Here is a 14,708-nt window from a genome sequence, read left to right as displayed (position 1 = left end):
ACCCTGTCTCAATAATAATAATAATAATAAAAGGAACAGGGTGTATGGGTGGGGTACACGGGAACTTTATATTCACAATTTTTCTGTAAATCTAAAAGTGTTCTAAAAAAAATGAAGTTTTTTTTTGTAATGGCAAACAGGTTTTAAAAACACATTTAGTTTATTTAGACTCCAGAGTGTCAGAGCCATTTACGCAGCCCGCCTCAAAAACAGAATTTCTAACATGGATTAAGAGAAATACTCATTTATCCTCCAGCTGTAATGTTCTGAACCAGGAATTAGATGGTTCAGTAAAAGTTGTCTACCAACTAATTAAGTCAATGTCTCATGAACTCTGCATCAAAAAACTCGGTATCTTTAATTTTGTATGCATTTGAAATACAAAGGAAAGATGACTAGTTCCTTGATCATTTTAAGTTAAAATACCTATAATGCAAGACATTCATATAGAGCAGACTATATCATCCCATTGCCTACATTTTCATTTCCTAAAATTGTTTTAGTAGAGAATGGTATATATTGTTGCATAATTGAAACAGTTTTGCTCTCCTTAAGTAAAATAGCAGCCAAAGATTATTCAGGGTGCAGCTGACAGAGGCCTTACTGCCAATTCCTTCTAATCTGCAGAATTCCTAAAAAAAAAAAAAAAAGTCTAGTCTTCTTATTACACCAAAGAGAAGGAGGGCAGGGTCGAAGCGCATTGGTGGTGTCCCTGGGCCGAGGGCAGGGCTCTAAGCCACGGGACCTGCTGATTGGTGGGCTCCCCAGAGCTTGGGGGCGGGGCCTCTGGCGATGGAGCTCGGAGTCCATTGGCTGCGTGGCTAGAGGATGGTGTAATGGACAGCCGAGGCCTGTGCGGCCGGTTTCTATGGCAACGGAGGCTTGAACGAGCCACTCAGATTTCGGCGCTCGCCCCCAACTCCCCTTTCCGGCGGGGGCAGGGCGGCCTGGATTTGAGGGCCGGCAGAGGAGGCGTGGGGGCTGGGAGTTAAGGAGACAGGGCTTTCCTTGGACCAAACCAACCCAGCAATACCACATTTGAAGTGGGTTTGAGGAACCGGGCCTGCGTGCTCATTTGAAAAAAGTCAGCCAAACAGAAAGGTATGAAGAAGAAAAACCTATAATTCCATCCTTCTCTGACTTCTCCACTTGTAACATTTTGAACACCAAAGCCTGGCACAGAACTGGCACTCGATGGGAGGAAGAGAGGGAGGGAAGGAAGGAAGGAGAGAGAGGGAGGGAGGATCGATGATGTGGACAACGTGGCGTGACACGAAGTGTCCGCCCCCTTGGGCTGAAAGTCACAGGCAGACCCGTAGAGCTGACGGGATATAACAGACTTGGATTTGGGGGCTTGGAGGAGGAGGGGTCGCCGGGGCACTGAAAGACGGTGGGACAGCCAAGGGCTCCTTGATTCCATCCCGGGATTTGGGAGGGCTGACTGCAGAAAGACTCCTCTCTGGCTTCACACCCCGCCAGCCCTGTCACTTGCAGCCGCCAGTGCTTCCAGTCTCCAGATCCCAGTGTCTTTGTGTTTGGGTAATAATAAACAGTGCCTACTTCATTGAGTTGGTGTCAGAACTGAGTTGAGATAATGCATGGAAAGTTCTTAATACAATGTCTGAAACGTAGTAAACGTGCAATCAACAGTGGCTATTATCACAATTGAAGACAGGGTGGGATTTGACTAGGCGGAGAGAATGGGGAGGTTATTGGCTGTGGGTAAGGAGGCAGGAGGGAGCAGCAGTGTTGAAACCCTACAAAAGAGACCAGTTTGGAGATCATATAGGAAGTCATAGGAGTGACAGCCAGAGGGCATAAAATAAAGGATAAAATAACAATGCTAGCAACTATATACTGAGGGCTTGGCACTCTTGTCAAGCCCTTGACATGGATTATTTTATTTCATTTTCTCACCAGCCCTGATAATGTAGTTATTACCATAGACCCATTTTCCTGCTCAGGAAACGGAAGTTCAGAGAGGTTATTTAGCTCGTCTATGCAAAGAAATGACAGAACCAAATGGGCATTTGTGGGGCTCAGAACAAGAGTAGAGTTGGAGGCCCATATGCCATATGTCTCTATTGTTAGAAATTATACAAGAATCCAGCAAGTGTTAAATGAAATATGTTCTGTTTTCTTCCTTGATGGATATATCCTCTAACAACCTGGAAGGCCATGTTCAAATTAGAATTCTAAGACCCTCGGAGTTATGTGCCAGAATATGTAGGCCCAAGAAGACCTGTCCTCTGGATCCTGTATCCATCCCTTATCCAGCCACCTCTCATCCCATCAGTGATGGAGCTAGCATGCATGGGTCAACACCTAGCTGTCACCTGCAAACAGCTATCTTGAGGCCCAAGGCTCAGGTCTATAGGATGTGCATCAGGCAGTATAGTTTGCCCTCAGGTGAGATGAAGCCAGGGATGAGGCCCACGAAGGGCCCTTTGAATTAAATTAGTGACATTTTGGAAGGGAATTATGGGGTATCAGAGCGTGTTCTAGAAGGCATAGGCACAGACTCTGCGTGGGCACTTCTCATGCCTGCAGAATCCTCGCCCCATGGGGAGGGGTGGTGGCGGACTCAGGGATGGGGCCACTCTTGCCAGGCTTCAAACCCAGGCATTCAGAATCCAGGAGCCTGGTGCGTCTCCCCTGTGCCTCACAGTGCCATGGGGCATGCTGGCTGACTTCCAGTGATTTTATGCTCTCAGAGAAATAGAAGAGGATGAGCTAGTAAACCGAGGGCCTGACCTGCCAGGTCCTATCCTCCCTTATCAAAGGTGGGAAAACTAAAAGAGTGAGTTAGCTTTTAAAAGACGAATGAATAAGCCCTTGTCCAGTATGCAGTCAATGACAGAGTGCTAAGGTATGTTAAGTATGTTAAAGAAGGACAAGTAGACATGTGTCTTAATCTGTAACCTCAGCCAAGTGATTCTAGATCATGCATGCAATAAATATTTATTAGGCTTTCCTCTGTGCCAGGCACAGTGCTAATTGCTGAAGCTATACCGTGAGTCAAAAGAGACTGGTTCCTGCCCTCAGGGAGCTCAAAGTGGAGAGGCAGAGGCAGATATCAATCAAACCATGGTACAAATAAGCGTATCATTGCACCTGAGTAACTGCTGAAGGAGAGGCCAGGGAGGTAGGGGATGGTGTAAGAGGGTCTGATACAGGATGTTAGGGTAGGCTCTAGTTAGGAAGCAGCATTAGAGCTGAGTGCCCCAGGCAGGTAAGGATTAACCATGGGTAGGGGAGGAAGAGGTCTGCTTCCAGGAATGACCAGCTGGAGCAGAAGGGGAAGCCAAGCCAGGGTAAGGGGGTGAGGCCCGACAAGAGAGGAGGCCCAGAGGAGGCAGGGCTGGTCAGGCAGACCCTGGTGAACACCAGGGAGGATGCAAAATCTTTGAAGGTCTTTAAGCAGGGGGGAAATGTGATCAAATTTTGTTTTGGGGTGGATTCCATGGTTGGAAGGAGAGGGAGCCTGGAAGCAGGGTGACCAATGTGTTGTCTGCTATAGAATTTCTTAAACTCTTCCATCAAGGTTCTTATTTTTTATTTATTTTTTATTTTTAGAGACAGGGTCTCACTCTGTGGCCCAGGCTGGAGTGCAGTGGTGCCATCACGGCTCACTGCAGCCTCAACCTCAAGTGATCCTGCTGTTTTAGCCTCCCAAGTAGCTGGGACCACAGGCATGTACCACCACACCCAACAAATTTTTTTTGGTAGAGACAGGGTCTCCCTGTGTTGCCTCAGCTGGCCTCAAACTCCTGGGCTCAAGCAGTCCTCCTGCCTTGGCTTCCCAAAGTGTTGGAATTACAGGCATGAGCCACTAAGCCCGGCCTTTATTTTTAAAGATAGAGGAGATGGACTCCTGTCTGTAAAATCTATAGGAATTTCGTTGAAGTCTTGTGTTTTGCATTTATTTTTGTTGTTAAAAGTTGTTTTTGTTGTTGTTAGAGATAATAGATGAAATATTTTTTTAAAAGCAGGGATACACAGTGGAAAATAAACTTTCCTTTTATCCCAAACCCCAAATATCCAGTTCTCCAAAGTTACAAATTACGAATTTCATTAATATCCTTCCAGTGTTACATATTTGTACATAAATAAGCATATGTATATATATTTTTTCTTTTTTAAAATCTTTCCTATGGTGCTGAGCATATGTATGTATTTCTTCCAACATTAAAAAATGTAAACTGTAGGATACCATATCTTGCTTTTTTTCATTTTATAATGTGTCTTAGAGATTGTTCCATATTAATACATATAATTTGTTCTGTGCACACCCGTAGTCCTGGCTATTAGGAAGGCTGAGGCAGGAAGATTGCTATGTTGTCCAGGAGTTTGAGTCCAGCCTGGGCAACATAGCAAGACCCTGTCTGTATAAAAAAAAAAAAATAAAACCATTCTTGGGCTGGATGTGGTGGCTTACACCTGTAATCCTAGCACTCTGAGAAGCCAAGGTGGGAGGATCACTTGAGGGCAAGAGTTCAAGACCAGCCTGGGCAACATATTGAGACCCTGAAGAAAGAAAAGAAAGAGAAAGAAAGAAAAAAAGAAAGAAAAAGGAAGGAAGGAAAGAAAGAAGGAGAGAGAGAAAGAAAGGGAAGGAAAGAAGGAAGGAGAGAGAGAAAGAAAGGGAAGGAAAGGAGGAATGAAGGAAGAAAGAAAAGAAGAAGAAAGAGAAGAAAGAAAGAGAGAGGCTGGGAGTGGTGGCTCACGTCTGTAATCCCAGCACTTTGGGGGCCGAGGCAGGCGGATCACGAGGTCAGGAGATTGAGACCATCCTGGCTAATGTGGTGAAATCTCGTGTCTACTAAAAATACAAAAAATTACCTGTATCCCAGTACTCGAACTGCTGTGCCGGCCCGTGATGGATATATCCCGGGAGGATATATCCACAGTGAACCGGAGGCAGAGGAAAAATTAGCTGGGTGTGGTGGTGTGTGCCTGTAGTCTCAGTTACACAGGAGGCTGGGGCAGAAGGATTGCTTGAGCCCAGGAGTTGGAGGCTGTAGTGAGCCACGCAGTGAGCCACTGCACTCTAGCCTGGTTAACAAAGTGAGACCCTGCCTCAAAAAAAAAAAAAAAAAAAAAAAAGAGAGAGTCATATTTTATTGAAAACTCTGCAAAGTTTACATTCTGTTCCATAATATATCTGTGTTTATTTTCTTGTACTATGTCCTACCCCAAATCTTAGTCACATTGACAAGCCAGCAAATAGGGCTGTATGTATCAGTGCCTTTGCACACGTTTGGTACACTCCTGTGGAGCCCCCACCCTCAACTCAGCATGACCTGATGTCTCCTCACCCTTAGCTTGGTCCTTTTATTTATTTATTTATTTAGAGATGGAGTCTCGCTCTGTTGCCCAGGCTAGAGTGCAGTGTGGCACAGTCTTGGCTCACTGCAACCTCTGCCTCCCACTGAAACGGGAAAAGTTCCCTTGTCCCCGTCCCAGGGCGTGTGACAGGGGGAGTGGCTCGCTTCTTCAGTGTCCTGCTGCTCAAACCTCTAGGGGAGCATACAGGCAGGTTGTGGGACTCCCTCCCCACAAGTGTCTAGTGGTGGATGTTTACAGCTCCTGAAGCCCCAATGGACTTATGCTACCATATGCTCTTAGTTTTGCTGTCTATAGGTGGCTGGTGTTAACCAGCTCAATTGGACCCTCTACCTTGTTGCAAGGACAGAGGGCTTTCTGTATCCCAGGTTCTTGCCTTGGTGTACCAGAAGAATTGGATCACACCTGGGCTTGGAGAATAAGTGCAAGGTTTTATTGAGTGGAGGTATCTCTCAGCCGATGGGGGAAGCCAGAAGGTGATGGAGTGAGAAGGTTTTCCCCTGGAGTTGGACTGTTCAGTGGCCTGGGCTCCGACTGCCCCAGCCAAACTCCACATAGTTCTGTTGGTCGGTGGCCTGTGGTGTGCTGGTGTGCCGGTGCCTGTCGGTGCGTTCCTCTCGACGTCCAGCCGTTTGTGTGTTCCTCCACTGATGTGCTCCTCTAGCCGTCCAGCTACCTGTGTGTCTGCCTGCTAGGGTTTTCATAGGCACAGGATGGGGGTGTGGCAGGCCAGAGTGGTCTTGGGAAATGCAGCATTTGGGCAGGAAAACAAAAATGCCTGTCCTCACCTAGGTCCGTGGGCACAGGCTGGGGTGGAGCCCTAGCCAGGGACCACGCCCTTCCTCCCTTCTGTGTCATTTAAAGGGACTGTGCCCTTCCCTTCCCAGCACTTCCTGTATCACCAGGTTCAAGCAGTTCTCCTGCCTCAACCTCCTGAGTAGCTGGGACTACAGGCGCATGCCATCACACCTGGCTTTTTTTTTTTTTTTTTGTATTTTTAGTAGAGACAGGATTTCACCATGTTGGCCAGGTTGGTATCGAACTCCTGACCTCAAGCGATGCACTAGCCTCGGCCTCCTAAAGTGCTAGGATTACAGGCGTGAACCATTGCACCCGGCCCCTTAGCTTGGTCTTGTACCACTCCATACTCCAAAATTCTTTCTGGTTGCTGTTTGTCAGCCGTAACTGGAGTTGACATAAAGGGATGTAATGGGCAATCTGGCTGAGAGTAAGGTTGGAAAGGAGTTCAGGAGCCTCTTGTGAAAGGGATTGGGTACCAGGCTGGGTTCCAAGGGCACAAGGGAGTCCCAGAGGATGTGACATGGGAATAAAATGGTCAGTGTGCCAGACTGACATCTTAGATCATTTGCTCCTTAATCTGCTCCCATCACTTTCCTCTAAAAGGCCCTTATTGATAACCTCCACACTACTCAATCCTAGTGCACTCTTCAGTTCTGATCTCAATTGACTTTTTTTTTTTTTTTTTTTGAGATGGAGTCTTGCTCTGTCGCCCAGGCTGGAGTGCAGTGGCTCAATCTCAGCTCACTGCAAGCTCCGCCTTCTGGGTTCACGCCATTCTCATGCCTCAGCCTCCCGAGTAGCTGGGACTACAGGCACCCGCCACCACGCCCGGCTAATTTTTTGTATTTTCAGTAGAGACGGGGTTTCACTGTGTTAGCCAGGATGGTCTCAATCTCCTGACCTCATGATCCGCCCGCCTTGGCCTCCCAAAGTGCTGGGATTACAGGCATGAGCCACCGCGCCCGGCCTCCACTGACATTGCTTAGAGCTGATTTTACCTGATCTCTTGCAGCCCTTGACACAGTTGTTAACCCCTGCCACCTGAAATGTCCTCCCTTGGTTTATGTGTCTCTGCACATTCTTGTTTTCCTTCTCCCTTTCTGGCTGTCCTTTATTAGTTTCTCACCATCTCCTTTTCCATCAGGGAAAACTGTGTCAAAGTTGCTTGAGGCACAATCTTAGTTGGTATAATCTTTCCTTCTGCTTTCTCTCTTGACCATTAGAAGAGTGTGAAATCAGTTTAATGCGTCATATAAGCATTGACAAAAGGATGAAGCAATAGAATAGAAAGTGTCAAGGTGCATCATGCATAGGGCAAATATTGTTTGAGGAAGCTTATTTCAGATTTAGATATAAATACACACATGCATATGTATGATGGCTGCAATGTAAAATATATATCTTACTGTGGGATGTGGTGAAACAGTTTGAAAGCCACAGCTATACAACTCCTGTGTTTATTTCTCAGGGCCAGAATTCTCCCAGGAATGAAAGATCTGTGTGTATCCAACCGCCTACTCCACATCTCCTCTTAGATATCCTCTACGGAGACCTTAAACTCAATATATCCAAAATCAAATTCAAGCCCTTCACCCTAAACTTGGATTTTCTCCTCTGTTTCACATCTCAGGGAGAAGCCCCACCATCCATCCAATTGCAGAAGCTAGAAACCTGGGCATCATCCTTGGTACTTAACTTTCTCCCAGCCCATGTCAAATATAGCTCCAAATCTTGTTGACTTAAACTCTGAAAGATATCTTTACCCTGCTATTTCTCTCTGTTCATCTCCGTCGTCCATGCCTAAGATGTCCTCATCTCTTGAGAGACCTGGGTGAACTGTACTGTATTTCCACCTGGGCTCTCCTCTGACCCAGTCTCCACCAACTATCCTGAATGATACTTGTAAAACATAACGAATCTAATCATGTTACTCTCTTGCTTGCAAGTCCTTCAATGGCACATCGTTCTTAGACCCACATTCTTAACATGGCCTACCAGATGCCCCCACGAGCTCCTCTTCTCTGCATTGCAGTCACATTTATTGTGCTGGATATTGTCTTTTGACAGGCAGCACTCATCCCCATTCTATGTGCCTTCCTATGCTGCAGATGCTGGAAAGCTAAAACATCTCCCAACTCCCTTGAAGCTAGGGCTCTAGCACTTAGATGTATTTGCATAAAAGATGGAAGGGAGGCATAAGTAAGCCAGACAGTTTGGGCTGTTTTTACTTGTAAACATGGTTGCGGAGACAGTAGTGCACAGTCCCTGGCTTTGTAGAGGCAGGGAAAGGACTTGGCATTTCACTGTCCTGCCAGTGGCATTGGCAGTAACTTTCTGATCCCAGGATCCTGTCTTTGGGTGGAAGCTTCACCATTGTGTCCTCATGCTCAGCCTTTCCAGTGGTGGCCTCCTGGCTTCTGTCTTTCTGACTGTGAGAGGTAGTAACTCCCCTGGCAGTTCTATGGTGTTCTAGGAGTCATTCCTCATACCCAGCCTAGGGACCAGCATTTTCTTCAATAGCTGGAGTGGTTTCTGTTTCTAAACTCAGACTGATTGATTTAGTCTCTAGAAGTGGTCATGCCTCTTCCCGCTATAGGGTTGTTTTACTTGCTATCCCTCTTGCCTAGGTGAATACCCTTGCCATCCCTTAACCCCCAGCCCCATCTCTCGATTAACTCCTTATATGTCCTTTCCATCTCAGTTCAAACATTTTCTCTGGGAAGTTATCCCTGACCCTTAAGACTGGATCAGCTTTCCTTGTTAAACAGGGATCTCACCCCGTATGTTTCTTTTAGTGCATCATCATCGTCTGTAATTATGTACTTGTGTGACTCTAGAATCTGGGCCTCAGGGACTTGATTATCCTGCTCCATACTGTGTTCCATTGCTTAGAAAAGGCCCCTATAGCGTTGGTGCTTAACAGGCATGTGTTGAAAGAACGAATGGAATGGAGGAGGCCTGATTGGAGGCTCTGAGGACAAAATCCACGTTTTTAAATATGGCTGGTAAGCCCTGTGACACCTCTTCTCGGCGTTTTCTCCCAACCACATCTTCCCGACTCTTGGCCAGTCTGAACACGCTGTGTGCTCTCTGGCCTACAGGCCTCTACATCTGCTATTTCTGCTGCTTGGCTGTCTCTTCGCTCTTAGCCTGGTTCTTACTCATCTTGCAGGTTTCAGTCAGGACGTTTCCTCTTCTAGGGAATCTTTACTTCAGACAATTCTATACAGGACAAATGTTGTTGGCCGGGTGCGGTGTCTCACGCCTGTAATCCCAGCACTTTCAGAGGCTGAGGCAGGTGGATCACCTGAGGTCAGGAGTTCGAGACCAGCCTGGCCAACATGCTGAAACCCCATCTCTACTAAAAATACAAAAATTAGCTGGGCGTGGTGGCACATGCCTGTAATCCCAGCTACTTGGAAGGCTGAGGCACAAGAATCGCTTGAATCCAGGAGGTGGAGGTTGCAGTGAGCCAAGATCATGCCACTGCACTCCAGCCTGGGCAACAGAGTGAGACTCTGTCTCAAAAAAAAAAAAATTGTTAAATATATGATTGTAAACATTGCCTGCTGTTACTTATCTGTACCTTCCACTGTAAGTGCACTGTCTTGTTCAAGGCAACCTATGCAGAGGGCCTTGCATGGGGCCCAGCTCTAATGCCCTCCGTATTTGTTGAAGTTGAATGAATCAATGTCCTCTAGTCAACCAGCCTCAGTCCGGGCATCTCTGCACACTTTCCAGGAGCCCCAAAACAGTGAAGAATTGTAATTTGAGGGCTGCTTGATCAGGAAAGGAAGCTGGGGGAGGTTTGTTCAGCTCCAGCCCCTGGCTGTCCCTGGGCCACCAGGCAGGAGGCCTTGAAGCAGATCCTGTGGGGGATGGGCAGGGAAACAGTTTCTTCCTCTCCTCCCTCCTGGAGAGTGGGGGGATGGGGCCAGGAGAGGGAAAGTTCCTTCAAGGAGGCTCCCTGGCACAGTGCCTGCTTTGAGGAACGGCGTGGAGAGTATGGTGAATGCAGGCTTTCTCCTGGCCCCTGGCCTCCAGCTCTGTGAGAGAGAAACTGCTGGCAAAGCGGGAAAGAGGGATGGGAGGGAGGGGAGAGTCTGCTTGCTTTGGGAGACAAGGAGAGGGGTTGAACTGGCTCTGAAAGACAGGATTCCCAAGAGCCTACCAGGTCCCAACTCCAGATCAGCTCTGGAAATATCCTCAAATCACTGAGTCAGAGAGTCAATATACTGGGAACGTTTAACTCTTAGGATCAGATCATCCTAACATCACCAGCTGGAAAATCCTTCAGAGGGTTGTATCTGGGGTCTGCAGGGTACTGGACCTAAAGTCCAGAGACCTTGACCCTATTCTGCCTGCAGGCCCAGTCTCCAGTGGGGGCTAACTTGGAGAAGTCAGCGCCCTGGAACCCGCTTTTTCACCAGCTGGAAGAAATGGCATTTTCCCAGAACCCAAGAATATTTTGCATCCCATCCACGGCGCTTACAATAACAGAAAGACAAGGAAGCTGGCAAACCACCTCTCTCTTTCCCACAGGTCTGTAATCTCCCTGAGGGCAGGGTTCAGCTCACACATCTTACACTCTGGTCTCAAACCTAGCTGCCCATCAGAATTGCTTGAGGATGATTAACTAAAATGTTTCACTTCCTCTAACAGTGATTCTGATTTCTTGGAGCTGTGTTAGGACTTAAAACCCGTTTTAACAGTGTGCTAACTGATTGTGATGCAAAGGGACCGGCACAACGTAGTAGGTGCTAAGTGTTGCCTCCAGGGGTGGGAAATGTATTTAGCAAGGTAAACAAATGGAGTGTAGGGGAAGTGGAATTGAAATATGGTCTGGAGCTGGGTAACTGTGCATCTAACACTTTGAAAGGAAATAGTGCACCAGTTTTAGCAATACAAAAGATAAATATTTATTCAGAACAAAACTTTTAACAATCAATTTTACATTCTAAGCCACAAGGAAATAGCAAAACATATAGCAAAGGAAAAGCAAACACTAAAAGAAAAGCAGTGTACTGTCTTTTCTACTTGATAACACTTAGTTGGCCCCATGACCTCTCGCTTGGCCTATCTCCCAAGTACATTTTAGAGTTAACAGCTCACTCATAATTTTGAGTTAAAATCCATCTTTCTCCTGAGAGTCAGGAGTCGCAGATGAGCTCCAGCTAGCTGCTTCTCTAGGGTTCCTAGCTATTGAGGCTAAGGTGCAAATGTAAACCTTTGGTAGGTTTCTTTACACAGGGGCACCCCCATTTCTCACTGGTGACAATGAATGGGGAAGGGGTAGGGCCTCCAAAGGACCTGGCACACTTTAATCCAGAAGTGGTGCCCCAGGGAGCAACGAATGCACCCTGGAGTGTGTTCCTTGGTCCGTTCCGTATCTCCCAAGTATTCAGAAGCCCCTCCTTAAAAACCTTCTCTTTCTGCTCCCTCCTCCAGATGATTTCTCAGCATTCCTCTGGGCTCATCATTCTGGAGAGATCAGACTTTCTGGGCCCTCAAGTGTTGAGGAAATTGTTGTGAAGTGTGAGAGGTAGTGGAATGAGCACCGGGCTTGGGGTCAGGGGACTCTACTATAGGCTGGCTCTGGCACCAGACAGCTATGTGATTTTCACCCAGTCATTTAACCTCTTTGGGCCTGTTTCATCTGCTGGAAAACCAGGGAATTGGTCCAAACCAACTCTCAGGTTCTTTCCAGCAGGAATATTCTAGATTCCATGATTCTATGAAAAATGGCTTCTGAGCCACCAAAAGAGCTGTCATGAAGTCCATGCATTTTTGTGCCATAAGAGAGGCCCTTGGCCACCATTCAGAGCTTATTGATTCAGATTATATACACTTCTAACAACACTGGTTTCACAAATTCTCAGACCACGTAGATTAAAAGCAGCAAATTAAATGAGGGAGGGGAAGAGCTGCAAAAGGTAGACACTCTGATAGAAGCCACAGTCAACAATGTTTTCAATTCAGCAAACACTGATGGAGTGCCTACCACGTGTTGGGCCCCGTACCTAGTGCTGGGGCATAAAGATGAGCAAGGCAGCCCAAAGGGTGAAAATCCAGGGGAAGACAAGGTATGGGGCGGGGGGGCGGGAGGGGGGCAGGGAGAGAGAGAAAAAGTACAAGAAACAAAACAAATACCCAATAGAAAAACGAAAATAAAATTTTAAAAGGGAGGGGCAACACATCTGCACGCTACAGTTCTCCGCAGTCGTTATTGGTGACAGAGTCACCAATTCAGAACAGGCTGAAATGGAGTAAACTCGGTTTAAGAAGGCATAGAGAGATGTCTCTTGTAGGTTTTAAAAAGATCTCCTTCAAAAACGATAAAAAATGGTTTAAAAAAAAGTTTTGGCACTTAAGAGGGGTAAGCTGGCTGTGTGTTCACCCTGGCAGGCAGCGGGTGTTTAGTGCCCGGCCACGCCGGTTAGCTGAGCTGCCACGGAATTGTGAACTGCTTTGGGACACTGGGCAAAGGCGTGTCCTCGCTTCCCACAGAGGTTGCACACGATGCCCTTCCGGCAGTAAGGGCTCAGGTGCCCCTCCTCCCCGCACCTGAAGCACCTGTCCTGCGTGCAGCTGCCGCTCATGTGGGTCCGGGAACCACATTTAAAGCATGTCTTGGGTTGCCCCTTGTACCAGCTGTAGCCCCTCTCGGCCCCCAGGAAGAAGGCCCCTGGCAAGTGCCTGACCCCGCCCTCCCCCTGGCGCAGCTCGATCTCGCATTTGTACTCCCCGGTCCAGATCCCAAACCTGTCGGTCACTTTCACCGGCACGGCCAGCACGTCGCAGTGGCGCTTGAGCCAAGTCACAATGTCCTCCACGTCCACCGTCTCGTTCCGGAAGAGGATGAAGAGCGTCTTCAAGCTGGACTTGCTCCGCCCCAGCACCACAAAGTTCTCCCAGCAGTCCTCCTGCTCCCGCTTCTCCTCGTAGACGCGCAGGAACAGGGCCAGCTTCTCCGCCGAGCGGAAGCTCACGTCGAATTCGCGGCTGCCAGGGATCTGGATGACCGCGTAGATGTCGCTCGGGTCCATGCCGATGGAGCGCAGGATAAGCGCTCCTACCACGAAGTCCCGGGTCGGGCAGGCGCCCTCGTCTCCCTGGAAACAGATGCGGACAAGGAAGCGACCCTTGCCCGGGCCTGCCGCCGCCGCCGCAGCCACCGGCTCGTCCTGGAGGGGCCGCTCGGCCGCGTCCTCGGCTTCGCCGGGCCTGGCCGGGGTCGCCATGGCGGCCGCCGCCGTCTCGGTCTTCTTCCTCCTGCCCGCCTCGGCAGCGCCCTTCTTTTTGCGGGGGTCCGCCGCCTCGCCGGCCGGATCTCTCCGGCGGCCCTTCGGGTCCCCGCGGCCAGCCGGTGGGAAGTCGCCGAGGTCCGGCGCCGCCAGGCCCGCGGGGCCGCCGAGTCCGGCGCTCCCTCCACTGCCCCCGCTTTCCTCCTCCCGCCGCGGCGGCCGCGGCTCGCGGAACTCGCCCTTCTTCTCGGCTAGATTCTTTACCACCTGGGCCCAGCCCATCTTCTCGCGGCCGCCGTCGGCCTCCTCGCCCCGGGCCGCGGGCCGCGCGGGGGGCAGAAGCTGCGGCCGCCCCCGTTTCCTCTCTTCCTCCGCGCCGCCGCCGGTGGCCATTTTACCTCCTTCCCAGCATCCTCCACTCGCTCCCGCAGCCAAAGGGCGCCCATCGCGCGCGCCCGCCCGCCGAGGTTGTGTGGGTTTGTTTTTTTTGTTTTTTTTTTTTTGAAATTTGACGCTACCCTCCCCCGCCGCTCCCTCAAAGGTATCACATGCGGCGCATATTGGCCAGCGCCGGCTCTGCGCCCCCTGCGCTGAGCCTCTCTTCCGCCAGCGCTCGCTCCAACCTCACCTCCGTCCGCAGCGGGATGGGGCGCCCGGAGGCGTCCCTTTCCTCAGCGCGGGTTTGGCAGCCTCCGGCCTCGCTCTCGAGGATTTGGCATTTCGCAAGCGGTGCTCGATGATTTCATGCTAGCAGCTTTGCTAACGGCCCACAGCCCACAGGCGGGACGGAGTTCAGGAACATCTCTCCCATTTTGTTTTCTTTTTTGTACCTTTTCTGTTAAAAAAGCCAAAGCAATAGCAAACTTAAAACTTAGCTTTCCCTTTCCCCAGAACTGACTTCAATGCATTATTTTTTTCCCACGTCGGATTATGCACATTTTCAAGAAGAAAAGTTGAAAGTTTTACAGTGAACATTTAACCATTAACTTTTTATCATTAAAATTTTACTCTATTTTATCACACTACGCCTCGGTCCATTCATCGGTCTTTATTTTTTGATACATTTCCAAGTAAGTCATATTGCATTATTTTTATTTTTTTGAAGACTTCCGTCGTATTTAGGATGGAGTGTGAGTGCTTCTTAAGTTCCCAGTACTGTGTTAAGCACACTTCAGACTTTATTACTTGGAATCTTCCAAAAACGATGCTGTAATTATGCCCATTTTACAGATAAAGAGGCAGGAGTTAAGTCAGTTGGCGGAGTTAATAGGCAGCCCCACGTATAGGTAGCTTTCCTTCCTTCCTTTCTTTCTCTTT

At 48.7% G+C, this 14,708-nt stretch overlaps 2 protein-coding genes across 2 annotated transcripts in view; one reads left to right on the top strand and one right to left on the bottom strand.

The window, feature by feature from the left end:
* The first annotated feature begins 929 nt into the window (after positions 1-929).
* The window catches only part of CUNH20orf96 (chromosome unknown C20orf96 homolog), a 46,951-nt gene continuing 33,172 nt past the window's right edge, over positions 930-14,708 (top strand). The window contains exon 1 of the mRNA XM_032141850.3: positions 930-1,101. The gene's annotated coding sequence lies outside the window, so the exon portion shown is untranslated. The remainder of the gene's footprint in view (positions 1,102-14,708) is intronic.
* Positions 11,042-14,027, bottom strand: ZCCHC3 (zinc finger CCHC-type containing 3). The gene has a single exon (XM_032141847.2). The coding sequence runs from the start codon at positions 13,782-13,784 to the stop codon at positions 12,564-12,566; it is 1,221 nt and encodes a 406-aa protein (XP_031997738.1). The 5' UTR covers positions 13,785-14,027; the 3' UTR covers positions 11,042-12,563.

The sequence above is a fragment of the Hylobates moloch genome, unplaced genomic scaffold (genome assembly GCF_009828535.3).
Source record: "Hylobates moloch isolate HMO894 unplaced genomic scaffold, HMol_V3 SCAFFOLD_21, whole genome shotgun sequence".
In the NCBI taxonomy this organism is placed as follows: Eukaryota; Metazoa; Chordata; class Mammalia; order Primates; family Hylobatidae; genus Hylobates; species Hylobates moloch.
The sequence above is the reverse complement of the archived record's forward strand: the minus strand, read 5'-3'. Positions and strand labels throughout refer to the sequence as shown.

Excerpts from the sequence above, each read along its gene's own strand:
- ZCCHC3 (XM_032141847.2), bottom strand. The coding sequence starts at position 13,784 with ATGGCCACCGGCGGCGGCGCGGAGGAAGAGAGGAAACGGGGGCGGCCG.